The sequence below is a fragment of the Melozone crissalis genome, unplaced genomic scaffold (genome assembly GCF_028551555.1).
Source record: "Melozone crissalis strain CALT ecotype California unplaced genomic scaffold, PUWL_Pcris_2 ptg000068l_1, whole genome shotgun sequence".
In the NCBI taxonomy this organism is placed as follows: Eukaryota; Metazoa; Chordata; class Aves; order Passeriformes; family Passerellidae; genus Melozone; species Melozone crissalis.
In genome coordinates this window covers 7,685,146-7,701,242 of record NW_026535846.1, presented here as the reverse complement: position 1 = coordinate 7,701,242, position 16,097 = coordinate 7,685,146, and the positions used below count along the sequence as shown (strand labels likewise).

At 59.6% G+C, this 16,097-nt stretch overlaps 1 protein-coding gene across 3 annotated transcripts in view; it reads left to right on the top strand.

Moving 5' to 3' along the window:
• Nucleotides 1–14,325, top strand: part of NLGN3 (neuroligin 3) — a 39,120-nt gene extending 24,795 nt beyond the window's left edge. For 2 of the 3 annotated variants that reach the window (XM_054289367.1, XM_054289366.1), the window contains 5 exons: nt 1,611–1,670; nt 4,281–4,430; nt 6,154–6,339; nt 11,038–11,827; nt 12,230–14,325. In XM_054289367.1, the coding sequence (XP_054145342.1) occupies nt 1,611–1,670; nt 4,281–4,430; nt 6,154–6,339; nt 11,038–11,827; nt 12,230–13,067 (2,024 nt within the window). In that variant the 3' untranslated portion in view covers nt 13,068–14,325. The remainder of the gene's footprint in view (nt 1–1,610; nt 1,671–4,280; nt 4,431–6,153; nt 6,340–11,037; nt 11,828–12,229) is intronic. The other variant, XM_054289368.1, reaches the window with a different exon arrangement.
• Nucleotides 14,326–16,097: the final 1,772 nt, after the last annotated feature.

Sequence of the window (16,097 nt, the reverse complement as noted above, 5' to 3'; positions counted from 1 at the left end):
TTCTACAAGCCTCTCACCCTGATGGAGCTGCCTCACAGCCATTTCAGGTGTCTTCCTCCCCCATCACAGATGCCTTGTAAATTCAAATCCTGTCCCACTCCATGCTGCCATCTCTGTTATCCACCTCCCGTGTCACCTGCAGAATGCCACTCCCAGACTGACAGTGAGCATGGCTCCCCACTTTTGTCTTTCTGACCAGTTTTGTGCATTTAGTCCTCTAGTTCCCTGCAGCCACAGGCTTGTCCCTTGCAGGTGGGAGCTTTGCTGGGGACTGTGAAAGCCCTTGCTGGGGCAATGGGAGCTGTTGGTGGTGGCAGCAGGACCCTGGCTCAGCTGGGTGCCTACAGGGTGTCAGAGCCCCTTGTCTCAGGGGAAGGTCCCTGGGCAGTGCAGGCTCTGTGTGGATGAGTCCTGCCCGGGGGAAGCCCTGCTGTGTCCCCAGAGGTCACCATCAGCTGGGGAACCTTTTGTAGCAGGCATTAGGGAGCGGAGGACTCGCAGGCATTGAGCTGCAGCTCTGAGAGGATGAGAACACCCAGCCTGTTACTGAGATTCAGAGCTCCAGAGCACAGGGGTGGCACCACTTGCCTTTGTGTCTACACTGGCATGCAGTCCTTTGCAGGAGTGGGGTTTTGGCACAGGTTTTTCAGCACCCCTGCTCCCTGCCAGCCCACAGGCCACCTCTCTGCAGTGTGGGGAGTGCCAGGCTCACTGCAAGCCATCCACAGCAGCAATCCACATGGGGCTGCTGGGCTGGCCCTTGCCCCAGCTCTGCACGGTGGTGAAGGGACACAGAACATCTGTAAGGCATTCAGGATGTTACAGAAACTCATATGTTTAGCATTCTGCCTTGGTCAGGTCAAGCTGACTGGTGCCTTTGAAATCCTCAGTGAAACATGGAGCGTGTCTTGTAAGGAGGGAGCTGGTGCAGGATGGAGCCAGGCAGCTCAGGGGAGCAGCTGTCATGAGGGATCCCTGCGTGCTGTGGGGGTCTCAAGCAGTGGTACCAGTGGTTTGTGGCACAACAAGGAGCCACACACGTGGGGGAGTGATGGGCAGGGACCTGCCTGGGGGTCAGTGGCCATGCAGGGCAGCCCTCGGTGTGAGCCCTGCACAGGACAGCTGTCCCCAGGGGCAGCAGGGCTGGGAGCAGGGCTGGGTGCTAGCAGAGGGAGCCTTGCTGGAGCTGAGAGTGCATGACCAGGTGGGGCCAGGCTGGGATGCAGGAGGACCAACAAGTGGTTTGAGAGACTCATCCACCACCAGTGCTGATGCTGTCACAGCCCCACTCGCGTCTTCCCTCCACCCCAGCCCTCCCCAGGGAGGATCTGGGAAGGGGCCTGGGGTGAAGCAGCATCCTGGCACGCTCCTGGGGCAGCGCTGCCCGTGCCCAGCACTGCCCTGGCTCTGGGAGAGGTGCAGTGTGAGTAGCCAGCAGTGCTGTGGGGCACAGGCGTGGCCCCACTGTCTCTGCTATCATGCTATTTTTGAATTCTCTTTTTTTTTTTTTTTGTGTTCTTTTCTTCTTTCTTTCTTTCTTTTTTTGTTGTTTTGTTTTTATTTCCTTTTTGTTTTCCTTTTTGTTCTGTCTCCTCGTGTTTGGTCCCTAGGAGCCAGCGCTAAGAAACAGGGCGAGGACTTAGCGGATAATGACGGTGATGAAGACGAAGGTATTTCTGTGCTCGAGGCTGCCACTGCATGACACGCAAAGCAAAGCACAGCAGCTCCGTGTGCCGCCATCCGCTGCCACCCCCAGGGAGCCCTGTGTGTGTCTGTCTGCCGTGCCAGGCAGCGGCGCGGGGTGGGGGGCAGGCTGGCCGGCTGTGCAGGGCACCCAGCACCTTCCCCTCCTGCTGACGGGGGGAAGCTCAAGGGGTTTTTCCGCTTTAGGAGGAGTTTGCTCCTGCTCAGTTGGAGCCAGGGCAGGGAGGAAGCATGGCAGCTTGGGAGGAGAGAAGCCCTCGGGCACCTGGGCCCATTTCACCCTGAGCCCACAGGTCACATCCCACCTCCAGCCTCATCCTTCCCGAGTCAGTGACATGCATCTGGGAGCCAGCAGCCTCCCCATCCACCCCTGCCTGGCCCTGCCGTGGCTGTGCCAGCAGCCTGAACACTTGGCACCCCAAAGAGCATCTGGCCATGCACAGGAGACCCAGGGTCCACTTGGTTTCTGTCAACTTCTCTCCTTCCTCACCTTGTGAAAGTGAGGTCTTGCTTGCAAGCACCCGCCAAGACAGAGCAAGTGGCCTTTCAAGCAGATGTGATTCTAGACATATGCCAGGACTAAGCAAGCTGCAGAATAGGCTATTTTTAGTAAAACAGGGTGGTTTGTCTGCAGGTTATGGAGTCAGCGTGTTTGGCTGCAGAGATGTGATGAGGAGGTAGGAGGAAGGGTTGGCCAGGGTACAGCCCTCATGTGCTGAGGACAGTAAAGCCTCATGGTGTGCAGAAGGCCAGGGCAGCTCGAACAAGGCCTGGCAGATGGCATTTAGAATCTGGGAAATAGATGAAAAACTTTTTCTTTGGCAGTACTAAACCCCTGTTGTTTACTCCAGCTAACCTGTGCCCCATGATCTCTTGTACCAGGTCGTAAACTGGCGTTCAGCCTAAGGGACTCCACTGTGCTCAATCCACACACACCAAAATGTGCTGCAGTGGTTCAGCGCTGTTTATTTCCTGGTAATCTCTGCACATTGCTGCCATTCTGCTGTGAGGAGGGCCCTTTGTATGTCAGGGAGTGGGTGCAGGATGGAGAGAAGACATGGGCACAGGCACTGATGTTCCTGCCCCTACCACATTTCAAGCAGGTGGTCCTGGGAAAAATTGTCCTGGTGTAGCTGTGCCACACAGGCAGTGTCTGTCCTGCAGGAGCTGCAAGCACTTTTTGCTCCCCTGGTCTGTGCATTTGTCTGACTACATTCTGGCAATAGGAAAAGAGCCAGCACAGCTTTCAGGTTTGGCATAGCTTCATTCTCCTGGAGGGAAGAGGTGGGAAGCCACCTTTAGCCATGCTGTGGGCCACAGCTGGAGGTGACAATGGCCACAGATACCCCTCAGCCTGGCCTGCAGCCCCCTGCAATGGGCAGGCCACAGGGAGGAGTGGACATGTGCAGGGGCTCGGTGGGTGTGAGGGAGCAGGAACAGCCCAGTGGGCACTGGCGTTGGTGTGGCTGTGCCCCCAGGGTCCCAGTCCTGGTGGGACAGGGCTGTGCTGCACTGCTCAGGGAGGCAGGCAGGGAGCAGCAGCTGCCTGGGGCAGCTGAGGCCAGGCAGGCACTGCCAGCCCACCTGGGCAAGGTGCTGGGTGTGAGTGAGCACAAGGCAGGACAAAGTCCATGGGTCTGGATGGCCAGCCCAGGACAGGGCTGGGCAGTGCAGGCATGTGGGACCTGGCCATGTCTCCAGGGCGGGTGCAGCTGCCTGTCCGTGTGACATGGGCAGCATGCTCCAGGATGTTATTCCCTGTGGGTGGCCATGGCTCCCTGAGGGATCACCAGCCAGTGGGGCAGAAGGGGCAGGATGTCCCCTGGGCAGGAGAAGTCAAGAGAGGGACTGTGGCTGCTCCCTGTCCCCCAGGCTCCCACCGTCCTTCCTCCCCGGCCCTCGGGGTCCCATTGCCCATCCTCACTCCATGCCTCATGCCCTGTCCTCGTCCAGACTCTGTGCTCACCTCCCTGACACGCACACCTGCATCCACTGTCTGCCTCATCACCATGTCTGTGTCTGGGCACTGGGGTGCCGTAGGGTTACATCCAGACAGGTCCCTGCCTTCCCAGGGGAATGGGAAGGGGCAGTGGGAGAGTGAGACACTGGAGCACACATCAGTGGCCCCCCTCTAGGTCCTGCACACCCCCATCCCTGCCCCCCTCCGCAATGCCAGCTTCCAGGACCCGCGGAGTGCTCGGGTCCAGCCAAAGACAGGACATGGGGCTGCATCCTGGGGCTGGACTCTGCAGCTCCCACCCACAGCAGAGCTGACCTGGCTCCCAGCCCAGCTCCAGGGAAGAGCAGCAGGGTCCAGCCAGCGTCCCTCCCTCACCTGCTCAGACCCCTGAGGGGACAGCGGTGCGGGGACAGAGCAGCAACAGCGGCTGCCAGGGTTGGTTCAGTGATGTTTGCCTTTGGGGCTCCATGCTGTGGCCCCCAGGAGAGCTCTACCTTTGGCTCCCAAGCCCCCTCCGTGGTCCTGGCAGCTGGCATTGCCCTTGTCCTTGGTCTGCCTGTCGGGCAGGGTGCTGCGGCCGTGGCTGCGGGCTGTGTGTAACCAGCTCTCCTTGCAGACATCCGGGACAGCGGCGCCAAGCCGGTGATGGTCTACATCCACGGGGGCTCCTACATGGAGGGCACGGGGAACATGATAGACGGCAGCATCCTGGCCAGCTACGGCAACGTGATCGTCATCACCCTCAACTACCGCGTCGGAGTGCTCGGTACGGGCTGGCTGCGGGACAGCCCCGGGGCCTGCCCGGACAGGGGCGGAGGGGCGGCGGGGATGCGCTGTGGGCACTGCCCCTGCTCCTGCTCCTGCCCCTGCCCCTGCCCCTGCCCCTGCCCTGGCAGTGCCACATGGCACAGCCCCCGGCACACGGGCACAGCCCCCGGCACACGGGCACTGCCCCTGCCCCTGCCCTGGCAGCACAGCGGTGCCACGTGGCGCAGCCCCCGGCACACGGGCACAGCCCCGGCACACGGGCACAGCCCAGCCTGCGCCCTGGCACCGGCTCTCCCCCGGCTCATGTACACAAACTGGCGCAACTGAAAGCAAATATTGGTTTGTGGTTAAATGAATAATAAATGTGTTTACCCAGCATCTCCTCCTGAGAGGGCTCAGACGGGTGAGGTGCCAGCGGGTGCTGCCGGGCTGTCCCGGGGACCTGGCAGCTCTCCCTCCCTGGGCACAGGCAGCCTCCAAGCCGCTTGTGCTGCTGGGACCCCCTCAGCAACACACCGTGGCGTGGCTGGCTGCAGTGGGCACCACAGAAGGGGCCAGGTGCCATGCAGGGGAGGGTGGCAGTTCTGTGTCCAAAAGCACTGGTGACTTAGAGAGGGGAAATTAGGACAGAGGGTCAAAAGGCAGTGCAGTCCCCCGCCTGAAGCAGCAGAAACCCCCAGGGGCTGAGACACGGGAGGTTTGTGTGGAACACCACTGCTGCTTCCCTTGGCAGCGTGAGAACAAGGGGTGTAGAGCTTTGGGGACAGCTCCTGTCCAAGCCAGGCTGCTGGCTCTCTTCCTGGCCGTCCAGCCTAGCCTGGTGCTCTCCCTTGGGCTCCTGCCTGGTACCTGGGGCAGCACATTCCTCTCATGGCCTCCAGAGCCCACAGTTTCATGTGGAAGATGATAGTTAACCTATTCAAAACCTTTTAATGTCAAAAGTCCTAAAATGGACAGCTGCCAAGATAAGACACGAGTCACAATATGACATTAGACTTAAGTGGTGCCTTCATCATTTCCATTGAGCGTGCACCACACCCAGCCAGACCCCCTCCAAAGTGCCAGCACACCCCTGGGGCCACTCCCCGTGTGCTGGGGTTACCTGCCTGGATTTTACCTCGGGCCTCTCAGGTTTTGGCTTCCTGCTTAAAGTCAAAGCAAACGAAAGAGTGATAACTTATCTTGGGTGTTTCCTGTGCTATTGAAAGCATTTCTCGCCTTCTTCCCCACTGAGAACCTTTGTGTTTTAGGCTGAAGTTGGTTCCTCTCTGCCCAGCCCACCTGACACTTACAGAGCCTCCCCCAGCCCACACTGGTCCATGGGAAGCATTGGCTATGCTCACACTCGCCCTGCCTGCAGCCACTGATGCTTTCTGAGCTTTCCTTGGGGCTGGTGTGAGATGTCTTGAGCTGTTCTAGCTCGGGTGGTGGTATGGCTAGGACAGAGCTTTGTGCTCTTTACTCTATCCCTGCTGGTTGTTGGCCAGAGAGACTCCCCAAGGTCTGCAGCTGCTCTCTCAGCCTTTCACCCCTCTCTGCTCTGCAGAGGGTGGGGGGAGCTCAGTGGTGTCCCTGCTCCAGCTTAGAACTCACAAAACTCTCATGGTGGGATAGAGTCCCAGAGAACACAGGGTCCCCTGCTCTGGATCTGGGGAAGGGGGGTGGGAAACCAGGACTTTCCCTGTTTCCTCATCCCTAACTGGGCTCCCCTTGGCCCTCAGGGTTCCTGAGCACGGGGGACCAGGCTGCCAAGGGCAATTACGGGCTGCTGGACCAGATCCAGGCGCTGCGCTGGGTCAGCGAGAACATCGCCTTCTTCGGGGGAGACCCCCTGCGCATCACCGTGTTCGGCTCGGGCATCGGCGCCTCCTGCGTCAGCCTGCTCACCCTGTCCCACCACTCGGAGGGTAGGTGTCACCCTGTCACCCTGTCAGCCCACTCACCCTGTCAGCCTGCTCACCCTGTCCCACCACTCGGAAGGTAGGTGCCACCCTGCTCACCCTGTCAGCCTGCTCACCCTGTCCCACCACTCGGAAGGTAGGTGCCACCCTGCTCACCCTGTCAGCCTGCTCACCCTGTCCCACCACTCGGAGGGTAGGTGTCACCCTGTCACCCTGTCCCACCACTCAGGAGGTAGGTGTCACCCTGCTCACCCTGTCCCACCACTCAAGGTAGGTGTCAGCCCTGCCCGAGGCTGCTGCAGCTGCAGAATCTGGTTTAAACCCAGAGAAGAGTAATAAACATAATCCTATTCATACTGACCTTAAGCATCCTCCTAACTGCACTAAACTTTTGACTCGCCCAAATAAAACCTGATTCAGAAAAACTATCCCCATAGGAATGCGGATTCGACCCCCTGGGATCTGCTCAATCTGCTTCTTCCTAGTAGCCATTCTCTTCCTCCTGCTCGACTTAGAAATCGCCCTACTCCTCCCGCTACCATGAGCCACCCAACTACCATCTCCTACCACCTCCCTAAGCTGAACCTCCTCACTTACCCTCCTCCTTACCTTAGGACTGGTGTATGAATGAATTCAAGGCGGATTAGAATGAGCAGAATAACAAGAAGTTAGTCTAACTAAGATGGTTGATTTTGGCTCAACAAATTATAACTCCCACCCTATAACTTTCTTTATGTCCTACCTCCACCTAAGCTTCTACTCAGCCTTCGCTCTGCTGGTGCTAACCCAGGGAGGGGAGCCTGCCTGGGTCCTGCTGCCCAGCCCAGCAAAGTCAGGGGTGCTTTCTGATCACTCACTGGTGAGAGCCTGGACCAGGACTGGGAGGCAAAACCTTCTCATCCAGGGCAGAAAGAAGCCAGTGGCAGAGCATGTGGGAGCCAGGGATGGATGGGTGCTCCCTGTGCACAAGGCTGCACCCTTGGCATGGGGAGAGGTGGGGACCCCACCCCAGGACAGGGATGCTGGGCCATCCCCTGCAATGGGATCCTCAGAGAGCACAGCAGCCCTTGGTTGCTTCCAGGGGCAGGAGGGGTCCTGCCCTGGTGCTCAGGTGTTCCTAGTGCAGGTGTGGAGGGGGTGCAGGGCATCATGCAGGGCACTGGGAACAGGGATCTCAGTGCTGGGAAAGGTATTTATACTGGAATAGAGGGGAAGGAAATGTATTTATACTGGAATAGAGGGGAAGGAAAGGTATTTATACTGGAATAGAGAGGAAGACAGAGCACCCCAGACATCCCTCCTGAGCCTGGGAGGGGTGGAACGCCCTGTGTTGGGAGACTGGCAGAGCTGGAAGTGCTGCACCTAGCCAAACACAGGTGGAAGTAATATGATTAATATCTGTAAATACAGCAGAGTGTTTACTCTAAATAAAGAAGGGAATTATTTATGCTAAAAGACTCTGCTGGAATAAGAGCAAATGCATGTAAACCACCTGCAAAGACATTTACATCAAGCACTGAGGGGGAGAAAAATTAACCGTGAGACTGGAGGTGTTTTTGATGAATTTCCTAAAGGAAATTCTAGGAGCAAAGCCTGAACTGGATATGGCTCACAGGGGAGCAGCCTGCCAGGGACCTGCTCATGGGCTTTATATGAGGGTGCAGCCATCTTGCAGTGCTGTGTCCCCAGGGTGGTGCTGAGGAGAAAAGGACATGTGTGAGCAGCAGACATGGGCGTGAGTCTGCCCTTCAGAGACACACAGCAAATTGCACTCGAAGCTGAAGAGCTGCTGCCCTGCTCAACAGCCTGGGAATCACACAGCAATGGAGACCTCCAGAACCTCAGCAGGGCTGATGGCTGATGATGGGGAGTCTTTTACAGGCTGAAAGCTCCTGCAGAAAGAAAAAGTGTTTTCTCTGCCCATATTGAGTGTGAAAGGCTGCAGAGGGAACACTATGTGTGATGCATTCTCAATGCTTCTGAGGGTACTTCTTTCCCTCACAGGAGTGCAGGAGTGTGTGCTTGGCTGCCAGGTGGCCCCAGCCTCTTGCAGGGGTCCAGGCTGGAGCAGCATGGAGAGAGGCTGAGGGTGGATTGGAGGGGCTGCTCCTCGTGACTTTCCAGCCATGAAAAATAGTCCTGCCAGCATGTGCACTTCTCAGGTGATGCTGCACTTAATGCCACTAAGCAAGCCCTACATGTGCTAAATCCTCTGCTGCCCCTTGCAGCCCCAGTGCCCCTGGTGTGCCCCCCTGCACTCACTGCTGGGGCAGGGCAGCTGCTGCTGGCTGTCAATGCTGTGGGGCAGGAGGGGAGTGCTCAATGCCAGTGTCTCATAAAGCCAAATGGCCATAAAATGACCTGAAAAAAGTTCCCTGTGCCAGAGCACCCACATCCCCAGGGATGGGTAGCTGGCTCTGGAGCACGGCGTGGGAGCAGTGCTAAGTTGCAGCCTGCAGAATAGGTGGGTTTGTTTTTACTGCATCAAAATTAAACTTCTAGTGATCACAAGCTATTAATGAAGCTGCTGATTTGTGCCTGCTCTGCCAGGTGCTGCAAGAGGCAGACACTGGAGGCTTGGTACAGCACATGTTGGTCTGGCTGCTGGGGAAATCCACAGCTCCCTGCCAGCCTCAGGCCTTGTAGGATCACTCTGATTCCTCATCAGTGACCAAAGTGCTGTTTTTCTCCCCAGTCAGCCATACCAGGGCAGGAGCAGTCTGTGCCAATCAAATGTTAAATGGTTCCTTTGCCCCATCTCCTTCTCCATGGGGGCTTCTGCCCTTTGCTGCCATCCCTCCAGATCTCAGCTGGACAAGGCACCCAGCACCCTGCTCTGAGCAGGGCTTGGCCCAGACACCCCCAGAAGCGTTTCCAGTCTCAGCTACTGGGCAAAGCAAAGAGGAAATGAGGAGCTGGCAGCAGCTGGTGGCAGTGTGCAGCTCCAGCCACCCTCTGGCAGAGCCCTGGCCCCACCATTGACTCCACCATGCTGTGGCAGCCAGTCCTGCAGGAGGCTGGGTGTGTTGGGACCCTCACCAGGGAGGGGAACAGGAAGGAAAGGCAGAGCTTCACCTTCTGTCTGGCCTCAGCAGGCTGCAGAGGTGCAGTGTGGAGTGCAGGGTGCTGCTGCCTCCCTGGGGTGCTGGTCAGGCTTCAGTCAGGCGCTGGCACGGAGCAGGAGAACACGACAGGTCCAGGCTCTCACAGAGCCCTGGGTCAGGGTCAGGCTGTGGCCATGCAGAGACAGGGCAGAGGGGCTCCAGCAGGGACAGCACCAGCTGACAGTGACATCAGCTGCCCTGGCAGTGGTGGGCAGGGCCAGAGCCCAGCCTGGTGGGTCTGTCTGAGAAGTGATGCTGCTGGCAGAGTGCAATGGCTGCTGCTGGGACAGCATCTCCAGGGAGCCAGGAAACCCCATCCTGGCTCCTTGGCACGTGGATGGTGGCGCAGAGCTAGCAAAGCCATGGCCAGTCTCCAGCCTGTAGGCTGGGTATGGCTTTCTAGGGCACCAGGAGGTGACAAACAGAGCTTGTGACTTCTCTTTGTCCCAGTGCATGGGACTGTACGTCAGGTACTTGGCAGAGCGAGGACTGTGCGTGCAGACAAGAGCTATGGACATGGTGGCTGGGAGCCAGGAGCCTCTGAACGCTTCTGTTGCAGGAAGGTGCTGCTCTGCTTCCCTGCAGAGTGGCACAGCCTTGGTTGCACAGGGGTTCTCTGCATTTCAGGGTGCCAGGGGCAGCCCCATGGGCACCACACTGCTGTGCCAGCACCGCTCAGGGGTCACCTGGAACAGCCCCTCATGGCAAGCAAGTGCTGGGGTCTGGCAGGGGTGCAGGCAGCACTTGGGGTGCAAAGAGGGCTGGTCAGAGAGCAGGGACCCCTGGGTGCACCCCGGACTGGCTGCCTTTCACGGCCCAGAGGCTCTGCTTCCTCACCACCCTTTGTATTCTGAGCACAAGCACCATTGACATGGGACTGGAGCGAAGCCACGCATTTCTCTGCCTGGGCCAGGGCCTTTGTGGCCTCGTTTTCCAGGGCGAAAGTCCACTCCCTCTGTGTTCCTGGTGGCAGAAAGGCCCTCTTTGTGCATCTGTCAGCGTGCTCCTGCAGGGCCGGATTGGCACTGAGCAGCCCCAGCTGGGCAGGAAGCAGCAGGGAGGGGGCGGAGGGGGACTCTGACAAAGCGGTGGGGTGGGACAGGCAGGGTTAAGTGTCCCCAAGCAGGCATTAACCCTCCCACTGCTGCCAGCCCACAGCCTGGCTCCTCAGCGAGGCAGGTGCCAACCTGGGCTGGAGGATGGTGCTGGGCCCAGGTAAGACATCCTTGGGGTGGCTGGGGTGGCACAGGCTGCTTGGCAAGGCCAGGCTGTGATGCAACCATGGCCCCTCTTCTCCCCACACCAGGCAGGGATGCTGGGTCACCCCTGCAATGGGATCCTCAGGGAGCACAGCAGCCCTTGGTTGCTTCCAGGAGCACCCACCTGCATTCCCAGCTGCCATTCTGCCATCCCCACAGCAGCCCTGAGCTGAGCCCCCTGTGTGAGCCCAGCTCAGCAGGCAGCACAGCTCAGGGACATGGTGTGGGCTGCAGTGCTGGCTCCTTGCAGGGGTACAAGAGCATCAATGCCTTCTCCAATGCTGCATCCTGCATGTTGGAACCCTGCTGAGAGCTTCCTCCACTCCGTGCCTGTGTTGCAGGTCTGTTCCAGAGGGCCATCATCCAGAGCGGCTCCGCGCTCTCCAGCTGGGCAGTGAACTACCAGCCTGTGAAGTACACCAGCATGCTGGCTGACAAGGTGGGCTGCAACGTGCTGGACACCGTGGACATGGTGGACTGCCTGCGGCAGAAGAGTGCCAAGGAGCTGGTAGAGCAGGACATCCAGCCAGCCCGCTACCACGTGGCCTTCGGGCCAGTCATTGATGGGGACGTGATCCCGGATGACCCAGAGATCCTGATGGAGCAGGGCGAGTTCCTCAACTATGATATCATGCTGGGGGTCAACCAGGGTGAAGGGCTGAAGTTTGTGGAGGGTGTGGTGGACCCCGAGGACGGCGTCTCAGGCAGTGACTTTGACTACTCAGTCTCCAACTTTGTAGACAACCTGTACGGCTACCCTGAGGGCAAGGACACCTTGAGGGAGACCATCAAGTTCATGTACACGGACTGGGCCGACCGGGACAACCCCGAGACGCGGCGCAAGACTCTGGTGGCCCTCTTCACTGACCACCAGTGGGTAGAGCCCTCGGTGGTGACTGCCGACCTGCACGCCCGCTACGGCTCCCCCACCTACTTCTACGCCTTCTACCACCACTGCCAGAGCCTGATGAAGCCTGCATGGTCCGACGCAGCCCACGGGGATGAGGTGCCTTACGTGTTTGGGATCCCCATGATTGGCCCCACAGACCTCTTTCCCTGCAACTTCTCCAAGAACGACGTCATGCTCAGCGCTGTGGTGATGACCTACTGGACCAACTTTGCCAAGACAGGGTGAGTGGGGATGGGTGCTGTGCCGCGGGGGTCTGCACTCACTGCAGCTGCACTCCCTGGGGCTGTGCTGTGGTGGGGGGGTTAATCATGCCCAGTGTGGGACACTGAGCTCCCTGTGCCCAGAGGTTCCTGTGTGCTGCACCTTCACTGGGGCCAACCACAAAGCAAGAAGCTTAGATCATTACCAGCCCCTGGGACCAAGCCACAGGGGTGGGGAGGCTTGTTGCCCCTGGTTATCTTGGGTGAGACTTGGGTGCTGCCCAGTCATTCAAGACCTGTTGCCAGCCCACCCTGTGCCACCACTGGCAAAGGTCCCCTCAGTTTCTGTCTCTGCATGCAGCTCTCCCTCTTTGTTTCTTTGGCTTTTCCCAGTGCTATTTCTGTTCTGCCTGTGTTTCACAGGGACCCCAACAAGCCTGTCCCCCAGGACACCAAGTTCATCCACACCAAGGCCAACCGGTTTGAGGAGGTGGCCTGGTCCAAGTACAACCCCCGTGACCAGCTGTACCTGCACATTGGGCTGAAGCCGCGGGTACGCGACCACTACCGGGCCACCAAGGTGGCTTTCTGGAAGCACCTGGTTCCCCACCTGTACAACCTGCACGATATGTTCCACTACACCTCCACCACCACCAAAGTGCCACCACCCGACACCACACAGAACTCCCACATCACCCGCCGGCCCAACAGCAAGATCTGGACCACCAAGCGCCCGGCCATCTCGCCCGCCTACAACAGCGAGAACGGGAAGGAGAAGTGGAGCCCAGAGCAAGAGGCGGGCACACTGCTCGAGAGCCCCCGCGACTACTCCACCGAACTGAGCGTCACCATCGCCGTGGGAGCCTCCCTCCTCTTCCTCAACGTGCTGGCCTTCGCCGCCCTCTACTACCGCAAGGACAAGCGCCGGCAGGACACGCACCGGCAGCCCAGCCCGCAGCGCGGCGCCTCCAACGACATCGCCCACGCGCCTGATGAGGAGATGCCCTCCTTGCAGGTGAGCCAGGGGCACCACGAGTGCGAAGCTGTGCCATCCCACGACACCCTGCGCCTGGCCGCTCTGCCCGACTACACCCTCACCTTGCGCCGCTCTCCGGACGACATCCCGCTTATGACCCCCAACACCATCACCATGATCCCCAACTCGCTGGTGGGGCTGCAGACCCTGCACCCCTACAACACCTTCACCGCCGGCTTCAACAGCACGGGGCTTCCGCACTCACACTCCACCACCAGGGTATAGCTGCCCGCCGCCGGCGCACACGCATGCACGCACGCACACACACGCAGCAGACACTGGCAGAGGGACCGGCGGGGCCACGGAGCCCCCGGACAGAGGGGCAGCGCCCACGGACGGTGCAGCTCCCAGCCCAGAGACCTGTGGGGGTCCCAGAGCGGCCCCGGCGCTTTCTTTTGTTCCTATCTAACTTTTGAGAAGTGCTTTGACTCTCCTGGCCTCAGGGCCCCGTGGGTTGCCCCGGGACGCCAGTGGGGTGCAGGAGGGACACGGTGTAGTCCTGCACAACCCACCCGTGCAGGTGGGCAGGGGTACCCCGCTGTCAGTGGCCACGGGGTTCCTGGTGCCGTGGCTGTGCCTCCCAGTGGGGCGATCACATCCCCAGTGCTGAGCCCACTGAGCACCCTGGGACTGACGAGGAGCAGGACCGGGCATCCCTCTCAGCCGGTGCCCAGACATCCCCAGGCATCTTGGCAGCCCTGGAAAAGGCTCCTTCACTGTGCTGAGAAGTGGCCCCAGGCCATGGTGCTATAGGCAGAGGGAATGGGCAGAGTCCAGGGACCTGGCCTTGTGCTGGATGCAGGCGCTGGGGCTGGTGCCGGGGCTCAGGGACCCTGGGAGGGGGCCCTGGGCTGGAGACTTGGCACCTCTGCCCCTCTTTGCGCTGCAGAGAACCTCTTTTGTGTCAGTCATTTCTCTTTGCAGAGACGTTTTTTAAGCAGATCTTTAGTTCTTTACACACTAACGGAGTCGCCGCGTTTTGTCCTTTGTAAAGATTTTAAAACCAAGTGTTCTTGATATAAAATAAAAAGCCAGTTAGAAGCCAGCGTGTGCGCACGGTGCCGGCCCCCCATGGCGCCCGCCTGCCGTGGGTGGGCACCAGGCAGGGCAGTGCCTCCTGCACTGTGGGGCTGCGCTCTTTTGTATTTTTTGATATTCTCCCTCCTCTGTCACCCGTGCCCACGTATCTCAGCCAAAAAGCCTATCCAACGGCCTGCCTGCGAGCACCCCCGCCCCGGTCCCTCACCGCCACCACTGGCCAGTGCCACCCAGCGCCCCTGTGGGCATCACCTGCTCCGAGCACTGTCTGTTCACTCCCATGAACCCAGGACGGCCCCTCATGCTCCCCACCCTGTCCTGCTCCCCCCGGAGCATCCCACATCCCTTCACCACTGCCCCAGGGCTGTGCTGTGCCCTCCCTGCCCGTGCTTGTTGCCCAAAAGCAGAGCCGGTGGTTTGCAGCCTGCGGCAGGAGCGGGGCGACAGGAGCGGGGTGAGCTGCTCACCAGCATCCACTCTGCCTCCCAGGCTGCTTCCACTGGGGCCTTTACCCCATCGTGGGGTGACCCCAGCTCCTGCATCCAGGATGTACAGCTGGAACAGATGCCCGGGTAGGGACTCTGGGGGTGATGCAGCCTGTGTGGGGCTGGGAGCCAACCCGTGCTGGGGCTGGGGCATCCGCTGTGGCCACCGAGCCACACGTGGCTCTAGGCAAGTGGCTTTGGTGTGGTCGGGCATGGAGAAGGAGCTGCGGGGGATCCCACGTGGGGTACCCCGGTCTCAGCCCCCCGAGGTGAGCACTAGCACCTGGGGCCTGGGGAGGCAGGAGAAAGGGACAGGTCCTTGTGGGGACACCAATCTTGTCCCTGTGCAAGACGGTCCGGCTGGCAGACGCTGCCCGTGCTGGCGGCCGTGACGCTCCGGTGCCGGCTGGCCCTGCTGCCCGGGGCCAGCGCATCGATGGCCCTGCTGGCCCTGCAACAACAAGGGCCCCGCACCCCGCCCGGCCCCCGCCCCGCGCAGGGCTCAGGGTGAGGATGCTCGTTGGAGAATGTATTTATACCCTGTCACCCGCGCAGAGTAACAAATTCCAAATAAAACAGAAGTGATATTTTTAATAGCGGTGTGTCTCGCCTCTTCTTGGAGCATACAGGGACTGCCGGGCTGGGTGGGTGGGGTGCCCTGTGCTGGTCCTCATGTCGCTGGTACCCCCTACAGAGGCACCAGGAGGACCCTGGTATCACCCCCCATGTCAGGGTGCTGGACCCCCACATGCACGCTGGCACCACAGCATCCAGGACTGCCAACACCATGTGCCACCATGTCCCCAAATCCCCCCAGCCCTGCTGCCCCCAGCACCGGGACCCCACGTGGGAATGCATCTGTCCCACAGCCCCCTCCCTCCGAACTTCAAATCCCTTCCCCAGCCTTTCCCAGCTGAGCTCCCTTCCCCCTATTTGCCAAAGAGAAAAGCTGCTGGTTTCATTTCTTTTTAATGTAATTTCAGCTGGAGTTGCCATGGATACCAGGAGCGGAGTGGGGGGGCTGAATTGCCTCCAGGCAGCGTGCAGACACTGGAGCCAGGGCCGAGGCCCCGAGCCAGGGGAGCCGGGGCAGGCAGGGGCACAGGCTGTGAGGAAGCTGAGTGTGGGGCTCTGCCCTTCTCCCCACGGGGGACATTCGCAGCTTCAGTACCACAGGAACATGTCACCGTGTTCAGCACCGTGCTCCAGACCCTGTGCTGGACAAAGCCCTGGTGCTGCCCATTGTGGCATCCCACAGGGTGCCCAGTGCCCTCTTGAGGGGAAGATGCCTTTCTGCCCCAGATTAGGGGATTGCCCTGCCCTTCTGTCCCCTCTCCTCATCCTTCCACAGCCGCAGCTGCATGCTGCCACATGTGCCAGCGAGGCCAACCCAAGCTAGGACCCCGAGGCAAGCTGGTGACAGACAACCCAGTGCTATTGTGCTACTGCCTTTGCAAACTCCTGAGGCTGCCATCTGTCCAGGGTGTCCTTGACCACCAACAGTTTTCCTTTGGAGACCTGGCAAAGCTCAAGGGACACTGTATCCCAGAGGGTATGAACAGTTTACATCTGCGTGACAACTGTGGCACATCCTCTGCTTCAGGGGACATGTTTAGGGCTGTTGGCAAGGAGAACCATAAGGGAACTCAACTGCAAAGGTGTCCCTGGCATGGGAGGGAGGGAGGGAGTGACCTGTGGCTGGCCTCTGGCTGATCCTGAGGATCCACAGCCA